General features: G+C 47.0%; 1 protein-coding gene across 1 annotated transcript; it reads right to left on the bottom strand.

The window, feature by feature from the left end:
* Positions 1 to 902: 902 nt before the first annotated feature.
* On the bottom strand, positions 903 to 20,790 carry erf (Ets2 repressor factor). The gene is made up of 5 exons (XM_010903260.5): positions 20,224 to 20,790; positions 8,276 to 8,510; positions 6,597 to 6,709; positions 4,765 to 5,669; positions 903 to 4,626 (listed from the first exon to the last, which is right to left on the bottom strand). The coding sequence occupies exons 1-5, from the start codon at positions 20,243 to 20,245 to the stop codon at positions 4,012 to 4,014; spliced, it is 1,890 nt and encodes a 629-aa protein (XP_010901562.4). The 5' UTR covers positions 20,246 to 20,790; the 3' UTR covers positions 903 to 4,011.
* Between the last annotated feature and the right edge of the window lie 4,552 nt (positions 20,791 to 25,342).

Here is a 25,342-nt window from a genome sequence, read left to right as displayed (position 1 = left end):
AGTGTTATGGACCGAAATCTACGTTTGAGCTATTCAGATCACAAAGAACATTCGTGAGACGCAGACCAAATGAAAAGAAGCAGGATGAGTGTTTAACGCCATCGGTCAAGCATGGTGGAGGAAATGTGATGGTCTGGGGGTGCTTTGGTGGTGGTTAGGTGGGAGATTTGCACAGGGTGAAAGGAATCTTGAAGAAGGCTATCACTTCATTTTGCAACCCCATGCTATACCCTGTGGACAGCGCTTGATTGGAGCCAGTTTCCTCCTACAACAGGACAATGATCCAAAGCACAGCTCCAAACTATACAAGAACTATTTAGGGAAGTAGAAGTCAGCTGGTTTTCTGTCTATAATGGAGTGGCCAGCACAGTCACCGGATCTCTACCCTATTGAGCTGTTGTGAGAACAGCTTCACTGTATGGTACATAAGAAGTGCTCATCAAGCCAATCCTTGTGTCCCCATGTGCCGTTTCAAAAGCTCCAAAACCTGTGGGAAGCCCTACAGGAAGCATGGGGTGAAATCGCTTCGGATTACCTCAACAAATTGACAGCTAGAATGCCAAAGGCCTGCCAGGCTGTAATTGCTGCAAATGGAGGATTCTTTGACGAAAGCAACGTTTGAAGGACACAATTATTTCATATAAAATATAATGTCTAAACTTGTCATTGACTATTTCCTATTAATATTTTCTATTCAGTCATTTCATATGTTTTCATGCAAACCTTTGAATGGTGGTGTATATATAAAAACATTCATAATCATAATGCAGTAAAGATGTCCAGGTAACAACCTTGCTCCTACAGTCCAGCTAAGGAGGAAGAGTGTCTGCTCAACAACGTCAACGTAAACTGGCATTGTCCAGAATTGACTGACAACAAACCCATTCAGAAACAGACACTTGTCCTTTTTTACCTGTTTTAATAAACCCTGATTACAATTTAATTACAAATGGGGGGGGGATACAAGAGAAACAGAAGGTATAAATGTTTCAAGGTAAGAATCGTCATCTCTCCTTTTGAGTGTTAAGTAACCACTGAGGAGTGAAAGGAGAGAAAGAATACATAAGAGGAGAGTGAGAAAGAGATTGACACCTTTCAAATAATAACATCAAAACAATACAATGTATTTTTCATAGTCCCCCAAAAAGGAAAATTATATATATATACATACACAAGACCAGAAAAGAGAGTATTTCAAAACAACGGTAATGTGATAGGATTATGTGAGCCCCTCTTTTCCATGTGTCTGTCCATAATAACAAATACAACCAGCTCAGTTGAAACTACTATTTTATTTCAGCTAATAGTAAGATAGAGACGTTGTAGCTGTCTGGAAAATACAAACTGAAAACTTAAGCTAAACTCATATGAGATCAAAATAGCCATGGAAAAGAGGTTGGCCCTGAGGGGTAGAAAATAATCAGTAAATAATGTTAATAATAACAATAATAATAATGACAGTAATAATTCTTGAAAAAGAATAAACAGCAATGGTGATATGGAGTAACAAGTTTTAACATGGTAGAAAACGTATGGTGATTTTCTTTTCGAAGCAACCAGTCAGGTAGCTGTCCGTCACAACGCGAGGTGGTACAGAAGAACAGCTCGGTGGTCAAAGCAACTCCAACACCACTCGCACCACACCAACATTACAAACTATGGGGGCGTCTTACATTTCCCCTAGGCTCTGGTTGCGTTAGCTGGCTGGAGGGGCCCAGACGGCACCCGCAGTGTCTTCTCAACTTACGGGAAGTCCCTTTCCGCGTGGAGGTTATATGATGTCATATCCTGCGTGGGCATGGGTGTTTTATCTGGTTACGAGGGATGAGTACGAGTGGAGGATTATATTATTAGTGAGGTCACCCTCCTTTTACCCTGCTGTAGCCACACATAGGCTTTACTACACCCCTGCCCCTCAGACCCAGTCTCTCTCACATAGGCACATTCAGGGGGGTAGCTGAGGAGGGCCACTAATACACGTCATGGTGTTTTCAGGTGGCTTCAGTAGACCTCAACAGTCCTTGTGTTTTCTGGTACTTCTGGGCGGCTGAGGGGTTGAGGCTGGTCATATAGTTTGGGACGACATCGGCTGGGTTGGGTTTTTCCAGTGACGGTGAGAACATTTTGGTGACCCATTTTTTGTTCGTTTTTCGGCCCATTCTCAACCCTCACCCCTCCCGACTCATTTCCCCCCCACTACTAACAGCAAGGTGTTCTGATTACTCTTTTGCAGAAGGGCCCTTTTCAATGCAGCTCAACAGTACAACAAGTCAGAGAGGAGACTCCCTCAAAATATAAGCCCGTCAAATATTTATCATTAAAAATAGCATTTCCTGATTCATATCAAATTATATATTTTTGGAAATATAACATTTGCATTTTAATATATTCAAATAAAATAGTATATGTGTAGTATTGGTTTCAGTTCTTTAGCATCTTAAGGTATAAAAAGAAGGCAAAGTGGCAGTGTATGAAGGGCCCATACCACAAATCTCATCAAAGAACGGTATGCTCTTGAAGCTTCTTCTGTGTGCGTGGTGATAGGGGAGGCATTTCAGGGAAACAAGTGTGTGTGTGTTCGTGTGTGTACGCATGTGTGTGAGTGTGTGTGGGTACGCACGTGTGTGAGTATCTATGAGGATCTTTTTTGGCCGGGGTCATTTTAGGTCACCTGTCAGTTTTAAAAGGCACAATCTCATTTTGTTAAAATTGGCTTTTCTTTAGACAAAAGTTGTTAAAATGTAAAAGGCTTTGTGAAGGTTTGCCTGAGTTTACTTGGGTTCTCACATTCATTTCAAGGTATCATTGTTTTTTTTATGCGGGGGGGGGGGGGGGTCAATTAAATTCATTCAACCTCAGTTTAAGCACATATAACAGTACATCTAAACCGCCCTTCACTGCAAACCGCTTAACTGCTTCTCCTAAACACTGTCTCTTTTTGAGGCACGCTCGTGGAAAAAAAGAGGAGCGGCTTAAATTAGGGAAAAGGAGGACATCTTTGAGATACTCTTGATCCATACTCTTGGTATGACGCTGAAAGATTATCTCCACTCTCCTTATAAGATTGTGCAAACAGTCATGTAGGGTCCCCAAAATGTAGGGTCCCAGTTTGTAGTCCCATCTTTTTTGGGGCTTCCGCTTCTCCCCTTTATTGGACCCTGTACAGTAAACAAGCTGTCCATTAAGGCCTGGTTGGTTACTGCATTGATGCCATGGGAACTGTCAATCAGCACTTGAGTGACAGGGAGGCCATGAGAGGCAACCCTGAGTCTCAAGTCTGGCCTGCCAGTATATCCACATCCTCTACAGATCCAGATACATCCACATGACATTTAGATCTGCGCAAACATCTTGAGACAATTTTCAAAGTGAAAGAAAGTGTGCTCACTTAGGCCCACGCTCAGTCTTTAAATCTGAGTCAGTCCCTGGAAGGTGCCGGGATTACGCGGCAGCAGCCGGGAGGTCTCTTGGTTGATGACTCCGGAGATCCTTCTCCGGCCGTCGAAAGGCGACCGAGCGGTTGACAAAAGTTGGCGGCGAGGCCCCTCCGCTTTGTAAACAATCGTGCGTACATACAGGCACTTCTGTAATCCCGTTTCAGGTCAGTCGCCGAAGACCCAAAGCGCGCAGGCGACACGACCGCCCCGACGCCAGAGAACGCGGGGCGGCCCGCCGGGAGAGGCGGGGTCTAAACAGGGATCTTCTCCCGTTGGTGTTAATGCATCCCTGAAAGGCTAAGGAGCTCTGGGTAACAGCGAGGAGACGGAGGCCCCTTAAGGCGTTGTTCAGGTCTGGTTTACACTAGATGTCAGTATTCATACATGTCAATATATACAGTGTACGGCCGTGCTTAGTGTCTGGGTCGCAGCGTGTTGAGCTGTGCGTTTGAGTATTCAATGGGTTCAAACTGGGAGTAAAGAGGCCTTCCGCACCAGTACTTTAGTCTATGTGCTTGGCTATGTGAGGGGAAATGTGTGGCCATGTCGTGTGTGTCTACGGTGTGTCCCTGCCTCAGCAGGCTCCGTGGTTCTCCAGGGACAGCTGGGCCGTCGCTCTCTGCAGCTCTGAGCTGGCTCTGCGCTGGGCCGGCGGGGGAGGACATCCCAGATTCAGGGAGGGGCTTTTCCGGAGCCCCTCCCCATTTTCTGGCTCCCTCCCGGCTGGTTCTGCCTCGTCTTTTTCCGCCCGCACCTTCTTGTCCTCTGCGTCTTCGCGCTCGCCATCGGCTTCCATCTTCTGGTCCTCGCTCCAGCGGCGCTTAAAGCGCAGCTTGAGGGGGATGCAGAGGGTGCCGCCGGGGCTGATGGGAGGGGCCAGATCACTCTTCAGGCCCTGCAGGGTGGGGGTCAGTGGGCCCATGGGAGGGGCCGGCTCGCACTTCAAGCCCAGCAGGGTGGGGGTCAGGGGGCCCATGGGAGGGGCGGCAGGGGTCTTGAACACGTCCTCGTCCAGGTCGTCCTCAGCGATGGCTCCCAGGGCGCCGTTGGTGACAGTGGAAGGGGCGCTCCCGTTGGTCGGGTAAAGAGGGGCGAAAACGTCGCCCTCTTCGTCAAGCAGCTCTTCCTCCTCGCTGATGTCGGTCACCTCCACCTCCTCCTCGGACTCCATGTCAGAGATGGGCTCCACCTGGACGAGAAGAGACAACATAATCAGGCGCCAAGACAGGTGACACCTAACCAATGGCCGTTCAGGACAATGACCATCTCCAAGAATCATATCATCCACCCAAACTAAAACAAGCACATTCATCAGTGCCCTGCTCACCTTGATTTTGGGAGGGCCGGCGGAGGAGGAGTTTGTAAGCAGCCCTGAGGCGGCATAGGAGGAGCCCATGCTGGAGGTGGAGCCACCGGTCGAGGAGGCGGACCCATCACGCTGTTTCCGCCCCAGCGGGGGTGGCTGCAACTTGAACTTGAAGGGCGAAGGGTGCTGATGCTCCTCCCCTTGGTGATGGTGCAGCGAATGGGAATGAGTGGGCATGAGGGGGGCGTGGTGGTGGGACGGGTGGTGGGCTGCTGGGGGCTTGTCGGGGGCCGCTGAGGGCCGGTGGGGCTGGGGGACCACTATGTTGGGGTAGTGGAAGAAGGCTCTGGGGCTGAGGTGGTAGTTATAGACACTCTGGTGGTGGGCCTGCAGGTAGCGCTTCATGTCCTCCGGGTTGAAAGAGAAGTGGGAGCCCAGCATGGGGGAGAGGGAGGGGGAGGGAGTGTAGGGCAGGTGGGAGCCCGGGGTCATGGACAGGGCCGGGGAGAGGGTGGGGCCCAGGAGGCCCCCGGGCCCTGGTAGTGGCGACACGGGGAAGGGTGACAGAGGGTCGCCGTGCACCCTGTGGCCGGGCGGGGGGCGCCCTAGGCCGCCGGGACCCCCATAGGCACGGAACAGCGAGTCGTGGGAGAGGCGGGGATGGAGGAGGCCTCGGAAGGCCCGTTCGGGGCCGGGGCCGCCACGGTCTTCCACGCCCACCCCTTCCTCCAGCTCTGAGTTGGTGGAGGTGCCGTCGCTGCAGTCAGACACGGAGCCCCGGGCCAGGCGGCGTCCCACGCTGCTGAACACGCCCGGGCTGCGCAGGTCTTCGCTGGGGGAGAGTACCTCGGATGGGGTGGACGGGGGGAAACGGAAGTGGCTGCCCCCGGTTGGCACTGGTGGGGCGCTCTGAGGGACTCCCCTAGCTGGACAGAGGGAGGAGAGGACAAGGGAGTTAGAGAGGGAAACAGTAATGAGAGAGAGGAGGAGCGAGGGAAAGGGGGGCGGAGAGAGAGGCGGAGATTGAGGAGGAGAGGGAAAGTGAGTTAGGTAGAGATGAAAAGAAAATTAGAAAGAGAAAGAGAGGAAACAGTATAGTAGAAAAAAGTGTGAGGAGGGTAACAGAACAAAGGGTGTGAGACCCAGACAGAAAAAGCAGGTGGGAGTAAAAGTTGCAGTAGAGAAGGAAAGAGAGAGAGAACAGATTGCTGCTCACACTAGCCACGTTACACTCTACTTTCCTGCGCCGCGCTGCCAAATTGTGGCACACTATAAATTCTTGGCGTCCTCGCCCGTGCCAAAATTAAATATTGGAAAGTGGTTCTTTTTGCCATACCAAACAAGGGGTCGGGTTGCCGTATTTTCCCAGAACCGCCGAGTGAGTTAACGTCGGAGAGGCATGGGCGTGTGCGACCATCATATCAAAACACATGTCAGCCTGCGGGCCACATCACAAATGGGCTATAATAAAAACGTCATGCTACAGCTATGTCACACAGTATCAGGCTTCCAGTGGACCCTATTTATACTGGGAGGTTGTGATTACGGCTAGAGGGGATTTAGACAAGGGGAACCCTCTGTACAAAGAGGATAAACACACGTATGTAATATGTATACATTACTACACTGTGTGAAACCCAACAGGGACAGATTAGTGTTTGGAGCGTTTAGTCCACATGCCATCGCTTGTCGGTCGGCGTAAGTGTTTCCGGGACAAAATGGCGCAACAGTGGATTAACCAAGCAGGCGGGGGCAGTATTCTTACAGTATGGTTTCAGTATGGTCAGGATACACAGGGACTTGGACAGATACCCATTGGATGTATCGGTAAACAGACGAGGCGCAGCACTCACCGGAGCCCATGTCTATGAATGGGTAGTTGACCAGCACCAGCTTGTTGAAGTTGAACTTGTAGGTGAACCTCTTGCCTTTGGTCTTATGGAGGATCCTCTTGTTGTAGTAGTATCTGGTGAATGACAGCGGAATGGTTACTCACCCGTCGGCCAACTTACACAGTTAAATTCAGGGTTAAACATCTCATAGAACTGGTATCTGTATCTCTGTGGTTCCCCAGTCATTTATTCAGGGGCGTCACTGAATGAGAGAACAGAAGAAATGGCCAGGTCTCGTTCATGAAGCAGTTTAATCAATGAAACAATCCTTCATAAACATCGGTTAAGTAAACACGGAGACGTAGCCTTGAGAACTTCTTTCGCACACTGTGTGGGAGGAAGCCCTCGAGAGAGCCAGAACCCAAAAGGTGGCTAGCTCAGGCTCGTTCACAGCTGAACCTCTCGCTCGGACACCAAACAATGAATGATCTCGTCCTCTTCCACAGCGGCTGGCATTGAGAGAAAAGTGGCCGCCCACATACACACGCTAAATGGCGGTAGAAGGATGCTGCCCGGTGAATGCTTTGATACAGACAATGTGAAGTGGAGACAGGGGGTTTGGACTTGAGCATGATGTTCATAGACAAGAAGAACATGAGAGCACAGAGGAGAGCACAGGTGTGTGTGTGTGTGTTTGGGGGGGGGGGGGGGCATACCCCAACACATGCAAAACACCAAGTGATATATGGCGAGCGCCTTCACAAACACACAGAAGTGCCCAGGCGGAGAGCTGGGCGAAACATGCAGCGACACAAAAGGGCTCAGAGTTGGTTCCGCGATGCTTTGAAGAATATCTGATCACACTTCAAACAAAGCAGAAATAGCTAACCTTATTACTGCCGGCACGCCACATTAAAAGGAGCACATTCTGAACACACATTCTTAACACGCGCACACTTCCAAACCCAAGCAGCCCCCTAACTCAATACTAAACTCTTACAAGGAAAGAACATTGCCTTCTTTCAATGGCTTCAGAATTGAATGCTTCTTTCATCCGAGAGCTTCATGACAGGAGCCCGTTTCAGGAGGCGGGTTCACCATAGAAACCGAACAGGACACAGATGGGTAGGAGGAGGACTGACGGAGGAGGACTGACGGAGCAGGCTGAGTGACTGGGCTGTGACGAGTCGTCGGGGCGGATGAGCACTAGCTGACCCACACCAGCCTACGACTCTTGAGGTGTTGCTGTCTAGTGTGTGACCACCGCCGGCTGCTAAGAGTGTGTGCGGCAGCCGGTGTGTGCGGCAGCCGGTGTGTGCGGCAGCCGGTGTGTGCGGCAGCCGGTGTGTGCGCGCTCGTTTCTTAGGACTGCGTTATCAAAATGAGCATATTAAACGAGGGATCTTCACGCACATCGGAGATCAACAAGTCGCGATGAACCACACTGACTTTCTTCTTCACTCTCCTCCCCCTCTCTCCACAGAGGAGTGAGACGACCGTCCTCATTCCAGCTGGTCTCATGTCGCTCTGCGGGTAAGACTGCCATCAATTCCCCACGTATTCCCCCCCCGCCCCAAATGCCTCTATCCAAGGTCTAGGGGCAAATTCTCCCAAATGACACAATGGAACAAAATCTGAGGCCAGTTCATTCTCCATCCAATATTACCCACAATCCAAGGAAAGTGGTTACCCTTTCTTACCTGAGCGCTCTGCTCAGCTTGTCGTAGTTCATTTGAGGTTTGCATTTGCGGGCGCCCCACAGCCGGGCCACCTCGTCAGGGTCCTTGATGACAAACTCTCCGTAGTCCCCCTGCCAGGCAATGACCTCCTGGTACTCCTCCTTCCGCAACAACTCCAGGATGAAGTGCCACAGCTGGATTTGTCGCGATCCGGGGCTTGACTCCGGCTTGTAGGCCCAGTCGGGGAAGGCAAACCCTGGGGGAGGACGGAGGGGTGGGGGGGGGGGTGTTAGGTGGTTAGCATAGGAGGTTCATATGCTGGGGTTGATGGCGCATTTGGCTAAGAAAGGCAGAAGAATAGATCACAAAACTACTCTGTCTGTCTGATGATCGTCATTTGATGTGGCGGGTCACAAGTAGACCACTAAGGTCCTTGGGATTGTTTTGGGTTAAAGCCAGGGGAGTTCGCAAACAAAGCTGTACAGGGATAGGCTCTTTCATATCGGTTTGTCATTCATGGCAAGCCACGCAGCCTTCAGTAGGAAGACTAAATAAAGATAAAACAGCTTTTAGAAACACAGAACATGAGAACAGTCAGGAGTGTGTGTTGGAGATTGGGGCCGTGCTTAAGAACTCAACACCACTTTAACAAGGCCAGGCCGACTGGCGAGCGCGCACGTGCAGGCACACACACAACCCATTAGAACCAGATGTGCTCCGGCAATCAGGCTGAGAAACGGCTCTTGTAGAAACACATGGGCACAATACAACGCACAAGGAGAGGAGGTGCCGACGTTCCCATGGACGTCGCCATTAACGGCTTTTATGTCCTTGCATGTGCTAAACACTTGTGAACACTCACAGCAATACGGGCGACTGGTAGCCCCCATCTGGGGCCCAAGTCCACATTAGTCCCTGTAAATCTCCTTTACTTCCTGCTATTGAAACGGCAGCCCCCTGGGCGATGCGGTCACAGCCATTGTCACTGAAGGTCTTTGAAAGCCTACGCATTGGCACCGTGAAGGAAGATCAGATCCGGCCCAGTAGAACAGCCACGGACACCGCTAAGTGACTCATTAAGTAACAGGATAGGGCCGGGCCGTTACGCCCACCTAATACGCCCGGGCCCGTCCGGACCGTCACCTGAAACTAAACGGCGGCCGAAGGATGGGCCTACGATTTGCATGTCGGGAGACTACCCCGCCACCCCCCCCCCCCTCAGGACCAACGGGCCTGCCAGAGTGTCCGCATCACCTGGAGCCGGTGTCGACACGTACAGCCCTGGCTCAACGGGGCCGCGAGGAACGAAGACACGTGAGCGAGTGGAGCCCACACAGCAGGAACAGCGGCAGTGCCCACTGTGTCTGCGTCAGTGCTGACTCATGGCCTGTTCACATGGAGCACGCCTTTCCCCTCCACGCTGCCATCCCTTTCTTTCCCTCTCGCAGACACTGTCGCCTAGCAACAGGACATATTGGCTATAAATAAACACCAGAAACACGCAGAACATAAAAACTAATTCAATTAAAATGCCCCCCCCCCAAATGTTTTTTTTGCCGCAGGTTCAGAAAGTAGTCAGAAAAACAACACGATAAAGAGGTAAGCGAGACGTCAAAAGGAAAGAGTGACTTTTCATCTGTGGTTAAGCTGATATGAAAGTTCACCGTTCCGCCGGCGCTTTAGGCTGCCTTTGGAAACCACACACAGACTGCGTTTCAGACCAATACGACAAGCCTCAAACGCTGACATTGCTGCCCCTCGCCAGACAGACACACAGGCGTGCAGTGTAACAGCCATTACGGGCTGTTTTCGGCTCTAATGGTGCTAACTACCTGTGGTGCCGCTGGGACCGTCGCCGGTCCTACGGGTGACAGTAACTATGAAAGGAATAACACACGCAGATAAACACACTAATGGTCAGGCGCCATAATAACCCAGATATCACTTGGGTCTATGGACTACGGTCCCGCGTGGATCAGCTGGTAGAACACATAGCGTACAACGCCAGGGTTCCGGGTAAAATTCCTATGATGGGCCAGTAGGGAAAAGTATATTAGATGTGGGCACTCGCTACTGGAATTCTTTGTGGATAAATGTAACTGCCGAGTGACTAGTGTGAATCTCTTCACGGTGTGATGGGCGGATGCCAGCTTACAGTAGGCCACCATGATCCGACCAACAATGTCTAGAGCAGAGGTTCTCTAACTAGGGGTCGCAACCCCATGCGGGGTCACCGGATATGAAAAAGGGGTCGGGGGAGAATGTTTTACAACTGACTCAAATAAAAAAAATTACGATGGTTGGGGGTCGCAATCATTTTTAGACATCAAAAGGGGGTCATCGGACAAAAAAAGTTTGGAAACCCCTGGTCTAGAGGGACGGTAAGTCAGGCATTGTCTCAGAACGTCAAGGTTTATCCTAAATCCACTTTCCAACTCGAGCCGGAGACCTTTCGAAGGAAGTGGTCAAGGAGATATACTCCCGTTTAATACATGTCAATGTGGATCTGCATAATGAAACGTTTTGAAATCTGCAAACCCCTTTAAATACCCATGTTTTTTCCTGAGAAAAGAATGCGTCAGTAGTACGCTACACAAGTTGTTTAAATCACTTGACACGTTTATTTTAGTATCCACCCCTATAAAGGTAATTACCTCAATGAAGCGCAGGTGGAGAAAGTCGTTTTATACGAGAGCATTTTCCTGTACTGTCACTCTCTCCACCATAACCTTTGAACTTTTTCAAAAGGAGGCCCCATTGGCCTGGTTATTCAACAATTACCCCTCTGTCTAGAACAGAAACAACTAAAAGAACAGTGGCAAAACAACAACCACAGTATTTTTAGGGCGGCAAGCAGAGTGAAATCATTATCTGAGGCACCCGAATTACCTTTCCAACAGAAAACAGGATCTCGACATGAGAACTATTATCATGTGAGCCTTTCAATACAGCTGCTTTTATTAGCTGGTCTGTGACATCATGTGTTTATAATAGCAGCTTTAATAACAGATAGCCATCATTGTGAGCATTGTCCTAAAGGCCTGCTGGTCCGAGACTAAACAGGGGCTCCGTCTCCTCTCTTTTTCACCCTGTTCCCTCCATCAATCCCCCCCCTTTTCCCTCCCTTCCTTCAATTCTTTGGTGGCTCTATATTTAGCTGGAGGAAAAGGTCGGCCTCCATCTGCTAATGATGGCTGCGCGGCCGCAAAGGGGTAGTAGAGGGAACGAGGGCGGATGGCCTTCACCACTGGACTAACCTCAGCTGACTTTGAACGGGGGATAGCCACAGAGCACTGCCTTGATTCAAATGGTTGGTTACACTGCAAGACAGTGAACACTAACTCGGCTGAACACTTTGAAAGTCGGGTTAAAACTTTCATACAGAAAAGTGAATTCTAACATGTTAGCCAACGGAGTACATGGAGAACACCAGAAATTAGAGACGGTCAAAAAACAAGAGAGGTCAAAGTGTAAGAGTATTAAAAGTATTACGTTTATTAAGAAAAGCACCTGCATCAAAGAGGAAAGTCTCAGCGGCGGGGGTGCAATACAAACCTTCAGCCGCCACATGATCCGGGAAGACACTCACATTGGACAGAGGGAGCGCGACAGGTAACTAGATCAGCGCAAAGCACAGTGAGAGAAACCAGAGGGGGGAGACAGACAGTAGCTTAACGGGAGAAGTGGTTCGGCCATGGGGTTCACGTCCCAAAAACACGCCACCAGCGTAGGACGGCGCCACTATGTGCCAAGCTAATCTTCACGCCAACCGCCGTCGTCGGTGCCGAGATGAAAGCAAGTCGGAGCGGTGGCAGCGCCGGACTGTGGCGGCATAACGGATTCTGAGGTGTGGCCCCGGCCAACTCGTCCCAGACAGAAACCAGACGTGTCTTGGGGAGTTCCGCGCGGTGCAAGCGGTGATTAAAATCAGCCCTAGATGGTTAGACGAGGCGCGTGTTTGCGCCAATTTTCCGGTTATGTGAGGGCTGCAGAGTATGAGTGCAGGCCTCGTCCCGTGCAGAGACGACCCAGAGCCAGTGTTTATGAGCATGCCTGTACAGGCCCTGCACTGTCTACACGCTCAGCAGTAGATCCCCAGGACAGACTTCCTAAATACCACTCTCGGAGGCCTGGGGTTAGGAAACAGAGTTGTGTTTATAACCGTAATAAATTGATTTGTGCGCGCGCGCATGCGTTTGTGTGTGTTACTCACAACCAACACAGCACTCAATTTCTCTATGAAGTATTTGCTATGATCTTCTGTAAGCATGGACCAATCTGAAGACTTCCGTGGCATTTCCTCGATCAGGTTAGGCCCCTGAGCGGCTAGTGAAATCGCATAAAAATCCCTTGAGGTATTTGCACACACTTAATCTAATCCTTATCATCCCATCCACTAAAACAACTGTGATCCAGGCTAACTAGGGGGGCGAGCCGGTGACCTGGGCAGGACCAAGGAGCCATTGGGGGGGGGGGGGGGTCACGCTGAGAGAGCCTGGCTCAGGGCAGACATTTCGCCATCATGCTCTAGCCTGGTTTTGAGAGGTGGTCAAGATCCTACATCCACAGACATGGTGGGGAATGAGGCTGAAAGTCATCAGCTCTGATTGGCCTTTTTCCTTAGACTAGCCCCCTACTGTGAATGGGGATAGGCCTCTGCAGAAGGCAATGGGATGAACGTCGGCGCTCACCAGTCTGCATAGCCAGCCTCCCAGTGGGGTGGAACCAGATGGGTCTGTTCGCATAGCTGGCCCTTTCACAGCCCCGAGGGTGGCCAGAGACAGAGACAGACGTCTGGGCCCCAGGTCATTGGTGGCCGTGGAGGCGCCGGGCTTCTGGGGAAGGATATTCAAGGCAGAGTGGGGATCACAAGCGTTACGCCGGGAGAACCGCGAAGAAGCGCCCACTGTCAGCTGTTCGCATCAGTTATTTGTTCTCCGATTCGAGCCACTCCTTTTATCGACGGGCTGTCTTCTTAGTCGTCTTCTGTATCATTCTACGAGGGAGGGCGAGGATGCACTAATATCTGTTTCTGAACTCAGGGGCATCCAGGCAGTGCCGATTAGAGGTCTGGCCTGTGCTCCGTCGGAGCCAGACAGGGCTTTGGCATCTGTAGGCAAGAGCGGTCTGGCTTTTTCTAAGCCAATTCTGTCTCTTCGATTCATCAGACGGGCCGTGCTACACACTTCGCTCAGCGAGGTATGAAATCGCAGGTTTGTGAGTTCACAAAACATCCAAAAGCAAGGAAGAAAGACTGAAAAAAGTGAAATGGAAGAGAGCAAACCGGGGCACTGAGACATTAGGAAAGCCAGTGAGAGAAAGATCAAGATTAGACAGAGCAAAAGCTCAGGAGAAACCCTAAAGATAAAATAAAAAGTGGACCAGGGGAGCTAAAAAGGGGTCTGGAGATAGAGGGACAGGGGTATGCAAACGATAAATTGCCCCATTTACAACGTTTTGTATTGTGGTTAGGTCTTAGACAGTCTTTGCTTTCATTTTTCTCCACACACACACGCATACAAACAGCGACCGAAAACAACTTTGTGGCTCCAGCTGTGGGATTAGCGAACAGTCGACATCAGGGCTCCGTCCCCCAACCGACGGCTGTCACCACAGCCCAGAATAAACCACCAAACCAAGGGAACCAGATGAATCAGTCAAAGCTGACGTTGCCAATACCCTCACTGACAGCTAATGCAGCTCTAATTTATCATCTTTCCATAGAGACAAAGTGTCTCCGTAATCATTGGGGTTAGTACTCAGTTTAGTACGGCACATAGAAATATAGAAGAGTATAGCTCAGAACAATACTATAAAACTTGCGTGATCTACTGTAGTGTATTATCATTTACATTTCAGTCATTAAGCTTACAGCACAATCACGGAGGTTCCAGGTCAAACTCAGAAGGAAAAGAGGTAATTTTTTTGGTAGAACATGGTAAGACCTGGTCAAAGAAGAAGACTTAGATTAATCAGTAAACTACTCAGAAACAAAAATGATTTGTAAAATCACTGTAACCACTATAACTGACGTCAGTGTTGAATCACTGTTTAACATGACCCTCAACAGGATCACAAAACATTTTTCATCTCAAAGGCAAACGATTTCTTCAAAACTAAGTAGGGAAGGTCTTTACTTCAAAAGTATTGTATTTTGGTCTATTTCTCATACACTTAGAAGAGTCTTTAAAAAAAATAAAAAAAAAAAACATTTTCCAACAATTTATCTCTGAGTTCATTAAACAAAGATAGACTTAGCATTTACTTCACACACCCAATTTGATGTTCCTATAAACTTCTGATGTTAACCCATATTCTCAAGGGTGCTTTAAAATTTAAAGGCCATACCGTCGAATCCACTAGCCACAGATTTGGTACCCAGACACTTTGAGAAACATCTTAGCGTGCACATTTTCCTCATTCGTTTTAATCCAATCCTTATTACAGTAAAGCTGGATCCTCATCCGAGACTAAATTGGTTAGATAAAAACATAAAAAAGCGGGAGCCAATGTGGCGTCCCCACAAAGATGGAACCAGCATGAGCCCAAGCGTGAGAACTGGGAAAGAGTGTGTTAGTCTGTGTTGCATGTGCTTGTGTGTTTGTGTGTCTAATGCAACACAGACATCAGCAGTTTAACTGGTTTGTGTGGGGTCTGGGCACCCTAATAAACCATGTTGGAGTTTGAGATTGTGTGTGTGAGAGAACAGCACAAATGCAGAGTACATCGTCATTATACATACTCTATATCTCGTAAGTACAGACGGTCTAATAGAAGTTCTACAATTGATCTTTTAAAACATAAGCTGTGGTGACGTTATGGGGATTTTCTCTGTTGAGGCAGGGAAAAGAATGAACTTGTAGCTTAATTAACTCTGAGCTGTGGTTTATGTCTGAAAAGCCTACCAACTGGAGAGTAGATGACAGAAACACTAAACTAAAAGTTTGAAAACACCTATAATACATTGGAACCATTTGATGGCCAACAGGAACAAGGCCGATATTCCCTTCTGCTCAAACGCGGCCTGTAAAGCGGCCGCCCCTCCTCCTGCTTTCTTTTTCCTCACACCTTACCTGCTTTGATCTCACTCTGGTGAAGGATTGGGTGCAAGCTGGCAGGACTGTGTGAAGTAGCGTGAGAAAGGAGGGGTCCGCACTGCTATGTTCTCACAAGTTCAGCCTTCACACACAGGCTCATGTTTAAGGAGATGCGCTTTAGAATCTTACTGAAAGTACACCACTAACACAAACATTAGTTTGAAATAAAACACACTAACCACACACACACACACACACACACACACACAGACAGAAAAGCCAAAGCCGCATGGAACCAGGGCGAATTCTGACAGACACAGGCGAGACAAAACCTCAGGGTTCCCACCAAACCCAGGGCTGGAGCAGACAAAACACCCAGGCTGCTGTTCTCCGTCCACAAGCCACAGACAGCCACAGGACAGAGCAACCTGCACTTTTGACAGCTTGGCTAAACGCTGGGACACAGACTGCTAAGGTTGAATGACGTGATGTTTCATTTTGCAGGGCCTTTTCCTTAAAAAGAAATGTAATAACCTTGTAATAACTGGTTTTGTTGGTCATTCTGTATTTCAGATTGGGGATATGATTTAGAAAATTTTGAAAACCCCAAATGTCACCAGGAGACAAAATAACTAGATGTAAGAGCAAAACTGTCAAAGAAAATCTATTGTCCAACACATTAAAAAGGAGGAAAAAGCCCATTATAACAGCCTATGCATTAAGGGACATCCTGAGAAGAAAAGCTTATTTCAGAGAGTAAAACAGACCCACGTCGACATGAATCAGTTGATCAAATGAAGCTCCTTCCCCAACTTTGTGAACCTGTGTAAAAGGCGGAACCTCTGTATCCTGTCAGGTGCTCACAGATAGAGGCCCTGACATGTTATCTGCTCAGCGGCCCAGCTATTTCTTGGTTCCACTTGAGCTACCCTGGCGTTTCATCTACACTGCAGGAGCCCATTCAACCAAGGAGCCGGTTGGGGGAGCAGCACTATAGAAGTAGTGAATAGCTTACTGTAGTTGGCCAGTGGGTAATGAACTACGGCGCGTGCCTTTGCTTGACAAGCGTTACCTGGGCCTGGCGGGGGTTTTCTCTCCGCGCTGTAGGGGTCACAGCCAAAGCCCCTTTCCAGGAAAAGGGAGAAAAAAAAGATCTTCCTGTGCGCTCTCATCATGGGTCAGAGTACAGGGTCGCGTGCGATCAAGCGGGTTTCCAGTTAGACGATTTAAGTCTGGCGACTTTTCTTTTTAGTCCTTGACGACACAGACTTGTCAACACAGACACAAGCTTTCACCTTACTTTGGTCATCTAGGCCTAGCCAAAATATTGAGGATATGCTGGTAAGAAGGCTTCTCTTTCAAAGCCAAGAAACAATTAAATCTACTGTATGGACAGATTTGCTTCCCTCCACTCATGTTGTTTGAATGCAGACCGGAACTGTGTTTAACATTCCCACTGGTGATAAAGCAGCATGGCCGGTGAGGTCTTTGCGCTGGCCCATTTGTCATGTATGGGTCCTTTTACTTGGTACACGGGAGAAGACGAAATGTGCCCGGCTACAGCTGTGACGTCTCGCATGTGGCGGGTTGTTGATATAATGAGTAACACAAGTGGAAAATTGGAGTTAGCGGGCCAGACTGCTTACTTCCTGGTAGGATGTGAGTGGAGTGTGACCCATATAACTGGACTCCCAGTGCAGTTGACAGATGCCCCGGCACCTTTGAGCTATTTCACCTGGGCTGGGGTCTGCAGACTGTAAGCAATGTTGCCCCACAGGACAGACATGTTGTAGGTCAACGAAGACATTCATTTTTAATGACATGCATGTCATTCTATAGTTTCCAAGTCATGTGCCTGAACACCATGGCCATTTGACATAGAAAAATATCAGTGGATTTTATGCCGGAATGTTGTCACAAGTCTACATTCAAATATTAATGAGTTAGCTTTTTTTCAACTTAGAGGAATCCAAACTCATGGGTCTCTGAATGCTAGCTAATGTAACAAGAGACTACAAATCTAACCGAGTAAATAAAATTGGCATCCACAGGCAACCAAAATCTCAACACAACATAGGATCCCTTTAAAACGGAATAGTATAAAGTAGCCTAAATCATGTTTTGACCAATTTGAACTGGGGGAACCAAATGGATGTTTATTAATTTTCCCCCTCCTATTCTAACAATTTCCAAACATCCCTTTACAACTGTGGCATCCCAAACAAATTTGGGAGAGTTGAATATTGTGGCAAGCCTTGATTTATAGCTGCTTGTTTTTGGTTTATGTGCAATTTACACAGGGCTTTTAAAAAGAAGTTATACTACTACCGTTACACATAGTAAAGACTACTTTCTTTGTTTTGGTTTATTATACACATCACTTTCTGCATATTGTTGATTGATTTGTCCATGTCAAAACTGTTTTGACATTAGGATATTTATCAAAATGTTGTGTCCATACAAAGCACCAAAATGTTTCTACTTCAGTGTTAGGAATGTAAATTCAACTTTTAACATCACATTTCCAATGGCATTATACCTCATCTGTGGAGTCCAAAAATGTGCGCTGATGGACATTTTTCCTATGATAACATATCACCAAAACAGGTTTGACCTGCCTACTACTATGAACACAGAATCAGGCCTGGGGATGTACAACTGCTCATCTAACGAACTCTCTTTCCACAAGACGTAAGAGATAGCTGGATTCCTGCATGTTAGAGGATCCAGGGTTTGGTGCTGACTGAAGGCCCAAGGGCACAATACCATTAAGGTGGCTGAAAACAAAATCCCCTTTTGATCATCAGATCCTCTGTTCCCTCAGCCCATATGTTGGTACAACCTGATTAACACAGTCCATCATCCTTTATGTCTGTGTTAAGGCAAACGTGAAAAGGTGTCTCCCGGAATTCCAAATAATTATAACTTAAATCCCACAATTTTCAGGTTTGTTGGTTCTTAAGAGACAACTCAAATTTAAAGGGGTATAGTTTTGTTTATGGATAAACGGTACGTGTTTTTGTGAATGCAAGACAACAAATCAGAGGCCATGTCCAGAGATTTAGCTGTGCTGGGAGAAAAGAAAACCTCTACCAATTTAGAGTAGACATTCCTTGACTCCCAAATGGAAAACATTTCCATACCCTTAATAAGTTAGGCTACTTAGTGCGAGTGTATAAGAGACTGCTAGAGGGAGGGGAATGGAATAATCAGCTAATGTTTTAATGCATGTGAATATGACTTCACTGGCGACCAACTTATTAAATTATAAAATTATAAACCAAAACGAGGATTGGTTTTGCCCACACCACCTAGCTACTCAGGCAGGAGCCAAACTAGTGGATTACTTCAGCTTGTTCTTTGATCTTGAGTAGAGGAATTATCAATGTGTGCAGGATTTGGTTGCAACAACGCAGTCATCAACCGCTGACGCTAGGATAGATGTAAACTGAGAGAAATTATTACATGTAATAAGGTTTCATCTAGAGCTTTTGTCCATCAAAGAGCCCTTTAATTTATACTTTTAATAAAATAAAATGTATTGAATACAACAAACAGTGACTTCTACAATTTTTTTGTTCCTCAACTATGCCCATCAACCGATGATGCATACATTTTCGGAGGCACCGTATAAGCTGTGAATTTATTATAAAATGTGTGTACAGTGAAACTGAGAGCAAATTCTTATGGATGTATTATTTAATATATGAAATAATTATAATATAAATAATGTATTAAATAGAGGACCATCTTGAAGGACGGTGGATGAACAGGACAAACATGTAAGCGTTTTCAGAATTGACAGATTAAAAAGATTCGTCTGCTGTTGACTTAAAGTTGTTGTTGTTAGCAAATCCCGCTAACACTGATCATTCATCAACTTGAGATCTCACGAGTTGAGGTCCTTGGCAAAATCAAAACCACGCTGAGGGTCGCTACTATGGACCAAACTATTCAGTGCACATGAAAACAAAGGATGTAATACGCTAATAAATGGAACTAATGCCAAGCTACTCAATAAGTAATAAAACAATTATCTACTTTTCAACTCGCCTTTGCTTAGTATAACGTAAGCTGACATAACTAGATTTTTTATTAACTGAAACATTCCACAAATGTGGAGCACATTCACCAGGCATTTATCTGATACACGTAAGAAGGGGTTAGTGTTCAACAAAATACCAAGGAAAAGCAAACGAACGTACACAAGTTAAATGTTTAAAGATTTTCACGCAATGTCCAACTGCCAACCCAGTTAACAAATGCTTAAAACAAATAATATGAACGACATGTTTATCAACAGGTCCGTGCACGTTTGATGGCGTAAGCACGGTAGCTAACTAGTTAGCTTGCTGACGCTACTCGCCAGGAATGTCCATTTTGGACGAATTAGCTATCTAGCTAGCCAGTCAATGTGAAAGTTTTGAAGTTGGTAAGAGTAAACTAGCTTGACTAATATAAAAAGAAACGTAGTTTTTAGACACGACTATAGACAGGAAACAGTTTACTGACCAATAGACCGTGATGTGTAAGAAAGGGGTTTTCTATGGTTATTTCATTAACTTTCCCCGACGAGTTACATTAGCTAGGTAGCTACTCTGCTTGGACTCAAGTAGGAAATTGCGGCAATGTATTTGCTACAGTAGCTACTAGCCTAGCTTGTTTTCAAAGTCTCGTTACGCCGAGTTCTTCTTACTAGTAGTTTTTTGTACGATAGTCAGTAGCCATTGGTATCACATAAAGGTACATTAATCAATTGTGTAATTACAAATATCTATGTGAGAATTAAATTGCGTTGTTACGTGAAACAATAACAAGTGCCAGTCGAGCGCCATAATTTATCATGCACTTTCCCGTGGACAACAACCAGAACACAGACAGTTCCATTCCGAAAATAGTTTGTCCCTGTCCGAAAGCATTATCATAACTTACCCGTGTCCCCCGGGGTTTTCATGGTGACTCTGGTCAATTCAGACAGTTTTTCTTTGGTTTCTTGGGTTGGTATCCGACACTCAGTCTTCGTTGTTCTTCTTGATACGTTGCAAATTAAAATCGCTAACTCCTCGTTGGCTTAAAACTTTTCCGTTTCTAAGCTCAGCCTAAACCCCTATTTTCATGCGATCTAAACCCCAGCCCCCCTATTGTCCACTAGTTACTTTTGAGCTTCCAGCTTTATTTTTTCCTGGTCTTTTTCACAAATGTTTGAGACTAATAATGTTGCCCTGGCCTCAGATAAATCCACTCTTGTCTGCTCTGAATGGCGTAGAACTTTGAGTCCGTCGTGCCGATAGAGTGGGGGAATGCCTCGTAACACTCGGTTCCAATTCTCTAATCAGTTTACCCGCGTTACAATGTTGCATGGTCGAATCTTCCACATCATCATTTCAGCAGTCAAAACATCTCAAGAAAAACTCTAAATCGAGTATGTAACTACGTTTTTTTCTTTCTCTTTCTACAGACTTTTCTTTTTCCACTCACACCGTATTCTCAACCCCCGGCCCCCCTTCCTCTCGGGGTGTCGTGTTTCGTTCTCCCTACCACACGGGGCCGCCCACGCGGACCTGGGAGGGAGGGAAGGAGGTTCGCCTGGTTGGCGTCAGTACACCACGCGGCGTTGCTGTGGAGACCCGGTGCCGCTGGGGAATTGATGTATCCTATTTTGTCGCGAACATCTAATCGCATCAAATAACCGCAGTATTAGGCTTTTGAGTCTTTGTACTTATTGGAAAAGCAGATACATGGTTTAGAAATGGTACATATCAGCATAATCACAGCCCCTTCGTCCAGTGGGGTCTGAGATTTGGAGTTGGTTAGCTAGACTAATTTCCCTGAACATCTGTACCAGATGTAATCAGTGATTAGTCAAACAGATCAAAGAGATATGTACCAGTTATTTTGCCACCATGTGGTTGATGGGAATGTTTTTTCATATGTTGTGTCTTGCAACATGGGTTATAACCAAACCACTCTGATGGTTTATTAGTCGTTTAAATGCAGATTCTTAACTTTAGCATGCATCATACACCCGTTTCATCAGTATTGGGCCGATGGTATCTGAGATATCATCTGGTACATGCATGTGGATGAACAGAAATCTGCAGCCCCCTCCCAATTTCATAGTGGAAGGCAGAGTTTCAGGTGTGTGTTGATGGTACTATACACTATGGCCACAATATGAATGTTAAGGCATCACCAAACATGGCCTGTTATAATCTTCAGTCTATGGTCTCCAGTGCTGCTTGGATGGGTTCCATGCACTAATTGCACTCCTCATTCTATTCGGTCTGATGAAGTATAGATAGAGTTGGCTATTCATTTAAAGATCAGGGAGAGAGGACAAATGAGGTTACTGGAGAAATAAAAAGATGATGATGCCTAAGGGGAACATTGGAGAGGAGATGAAATGTGTGGAGTCGTAGAATCAGATGGAGGGAAGTGGAGAACATGAGAGGGGATCGTAGGTGGCCTTCTCTCTTTCCTCTCACCCACTATTCGCTCTCGTTTGCATCGCTTCAACTCCGTCTGTCTCTCCCTACACAGCTCTTGTTTCCCCTGAGAGGTTGTCTGTGGAAACTGAAGAGCAGTAGATGACATTTCCTAGGTTGTCACACACAAGCGCCAGAGTAACAGAACAGTGCCAGTGTAGCTCCTCCAGCGCTCTGTCCTTTCTGCTACCAGCCATCGGCATCACTTGTTTTTCCATGTTCCTATTACTTATAAACATTTTAATCCAAACTGGTTATTGTTTTTATCATTGACTCTCAATAGATACCGTGACACTCTTTAGCCAACTCCTCTTTGTTGAGCCAACAGCTTTGCTGTGCTTTAGCTCATTTATCCTGAGCCATCGATTGACAAGTAGTACTGGTCCCTCCATAAAACCTATTCTGATCTCTACGATCAAGTCGTAGTTAGCCGTCTTAGGTGTGGTGCGAGGCATTTGATCAGAATGTTAACGGTTCTTTCCCTTTGTGAAGAGACCTTGGCGTCCCTAATCAGAGTGACAGACAGACACTGGAGGGGTTAGGGTGGGGAGATGGAGAGACTGAGCATTTTTTTCAGGACCTGAACATCATACTATACTCTCCAAATCGTCTGTGTTGAATAAGCCTTTACTCAATATTGATGGTAGTTTGGACGGCGCTTCTATTTATCCTGTGGTCAGTGGTAAACTTCTGTGTGAAATAGAAGTTTCCCCATTGACTCTGTGTCACTTGGGGCAAAGTGCCTTGCTGAAGGGTGTAGTGACAGTTTTCTCCCTTGGCTCGTCACCTTTTGGTTACAGGGCCAACGATCTAACTGCTAGGCTAGCATGTTCTCTGTCCGGTCTTGTGTTTGTCACAGCTTACTAGTTTTACAACCGGCCTTAATGCAGTCATGGAACTTTAGGGAAATTACAACCACTGATGCCTAATTAATTTACAGCCCAAGGAAAATAGTTTCCACAACAGGGTCTTGATAAGGGCTTCATACCATACAAGGGGAAGCTGTTCGCATATGAAAAGAAATGTAAACAAAAGCTAGATGGGGAGCCTAGTTTCTTAAGTTCTTAAGTGATGGAGGTTTATTGATCATAAGGCTTATTCATTACCGACTTGACACGTCATCGTTAAGCTGTAGTGATCAGTCATTCATGATGAATAGAGTAAGTGTTATGCAATGTAAGCCTATCCATACTGTGGGATTGCTGACATAGAGTGAGCTGCCTACCTGGCTACGATTGAAAAGTCATGCTTAGAGGTTACAGAGGTTACTTCAAATGTATTTAATTTGTTTGCGTTTTTCTCATTTCAGGCTGCTTTGTAAAGAGGACATTTCTAGGTGTTGAATGGAATGAGGAACCACACCCAAGGTGACCTCCCACACGGAACAACAGAACACACAAGGGCCAACACTGATGTGGAGAGAGGGCCATTCACACAGACATTCGTGCATTCACTAAAAACACACACACACACGAGGACAGCGTTTGTTGCCGCTACCTGTGGGTGTGATGGCGAAGATATTTTCAATATTCAAGAGCTCCTGGACAATTTGCGGCTCCCCTCCCCCATGTCAGGATCTAGGCCCCCTCATATTTTCAGAACTTCTTGAAAGCCATAGACAAGTCATCCAAGTGACAGACACACAGCTGAGGCACAGCGCCTGCGGTAAAGAGGGGTTAAAGTGGAGGGAAGAGAGGGAGTTAGGGTTTTAAAGGAGCAGAGGGGATTAAACAGAGAGAAGGGTCAGAGCGGGCAGGGCGGGAGAGGGGGAGAGTGGATATTTAATGGTGAGAGTAGCAAGGCTAAGTGGAGGGCCCTGAACAGAGAGGGGGGAGGGGGAGACGCGGGGAGAGGGAGTGAATGGGGCCTTTGTGATCAAAAGGCTTGTTTATTTTCTTGGCGCTTGAACTCTTCAGGAAACACATCGGGTCTGTCTCTGCTTTCGAGCGTCCTCACCTTACAAACCCTCCCCTACCCCTCACTGGGCCGGCCCATGACCGATCACATCTCAGCCAGCATCGGAACACGTCCTAACGTTACATGAAGTACTTTAAATCGGGGGGGACATTGACACGCACACTCCCAACACTCACACACTGTTCATTTCATCCTCTCTCCCGCGCTCCTTCCCTCTCTCTCCCAGCTGGTATTCACACATGTGTAATGGGATTACCACACTCTTGCAGTGGGGAAAGAGGGGACCCAGAATGGAGGAAAGACGAGGGGATGGTGAGGCCGTGGAGGAGAAGAGACGGGGGAGGTGGGGGTGGGGAGGTTAGAAAGGGAAGGTTGAGGAGGGGTTGATGACAAGGAAAACAAAAGTATCAATTCTTGAAAGAAAATACAAAGACATTGGGCCTAGAATGACCCAATGCAAAGTGTGTTAATAGACTGCAGGAGGCTCATGGAAGGAAAGTTTATATTTTTACAAGGGAATCTCTAGCCCAGTGTATATAATATTTTATATATGTGTATATATATATATATATATATATATATATTTGTGTGAATTATCTGTCCAGCAAACCTTCCCTTTTGCTCTGGTAGACTAAACTTTTCTAAGGGGCACAAATATCAAAGATACGAAACCAAGACCTCCCAATTAAATGTAAATAAAGCATTGCGTAAGTTCAGAGAGGAGAGGGAGGCCACAATGAATCCTTGAGGAAGAGAGACTGCGGAGAGGAATGTGAAAGTTATATTTGATCTATAATCGGCTGTCTGCCAAGTCTATACTGTACTGAAGTATATACACAGTTGAGAGAGTGAGAAAGAGACAGGCAAGAATGGAAGGGAAAGTTTATGCTATAGAGTAATGGGAGGGAGGAGCTGAGGGAAAAAGTGACGGGAAAGTGTGTGAAAGAGAGAAGGCTGAAGAAAGGGGAGAGTGAGGGAGAGTGAGAGGCAGCAGTCAGAGGTATGCATGGAACGGTGTCAGTCTATATTGAGCACAGTGTGTGTGTTGACAGGGTCTCCTGTATCTAACCAAGGAACTTTCCCTTCCTATTGCTATTGGCACCATGTGCACCACTTCCCACTACTCCCTCCAACTCCTCTCTATCTGCTCTTTCCCAGTGTCTGTAGTTTACACTCCATCTCTTGCTTTTTGTAAACTAGCACTGAAATCAGGCTGCATTTCAGCACACCACTATTTCCATTGGAGGAAACCCATGACTGTGGAACAGAAACTCTTGCCTCAAACTTAAATTGCACCTCTGGTAATTTTTGTCTTTCTTATGCTAGGGTGGAGTCTACATGCTACAGCTCCCTTCGGGCACATAAAGAAAAGGGGCATGGCGGTGGGCAGAAGGTGCCAGGATTCGCGGAGCAGAGACCCCGCCAGCCAGCGGTCCAGAGGCAAGCGCCAACCTCAACCACGTGCGGCCGCACACTGAGCAGACAGACGGTCGCGTCACCGGGACTACGAGTGTCTGCAATAACGGTCGTCAAAAGACTAACAGTAGCTCATGCTAGGGCATAAATGTTTTCATCCTGTTCAGTGAAAGGAAAAACTCAGCACACATATAACCGCAGTTTATACTGAAGCCCTGAGCTTTTGTGTAGAA

The sequence above is a fragment of the Esox lucius genome, chromosome 10, assembly GCF_011004845.1.
Source record: "Esox lucius isolate fEsoLuc1 chromosome 10, fEsoLuc1.pri, whole genome shotgun sequence".
NCBI classification, from domain to species: Eukaryota; Metazoa; Chordata; class Actinopteri; order Esociformes; family Esocidae; genus Esox; species Esox lucius.
The sequence above is the reverse complement of the archived record's forward strand: the minus strand, read 5'-3'. Positions and strand labels throughout refer to the sequence as shown.

What these genes read in the sequence shown, in the direction of transcription:
- erf (XM_010903260.5), bottom strand. Translation starts at nt 20,245, where the DNA reads ATGAAAACCCCGGGGGACACGG. An exon ending in GAAAACCCCGGGGGACACGG is followed by an intron (nt 8,511 to 20,223) that starts GTAAGTTATGAT and finishes GTCCTCCCCCAG; the next exon opens with GGTTTGCCTTCCCCGACTGG. An exon ending in AAGCTGAGCAGAGCGCTCAG is followed by an intron (nt 6,710 to 8,275) that starts GTAAGAAAGGGT and finishes GTCATTCACCAG; the next exon opens with ATACTACTACAACAAGAGGA.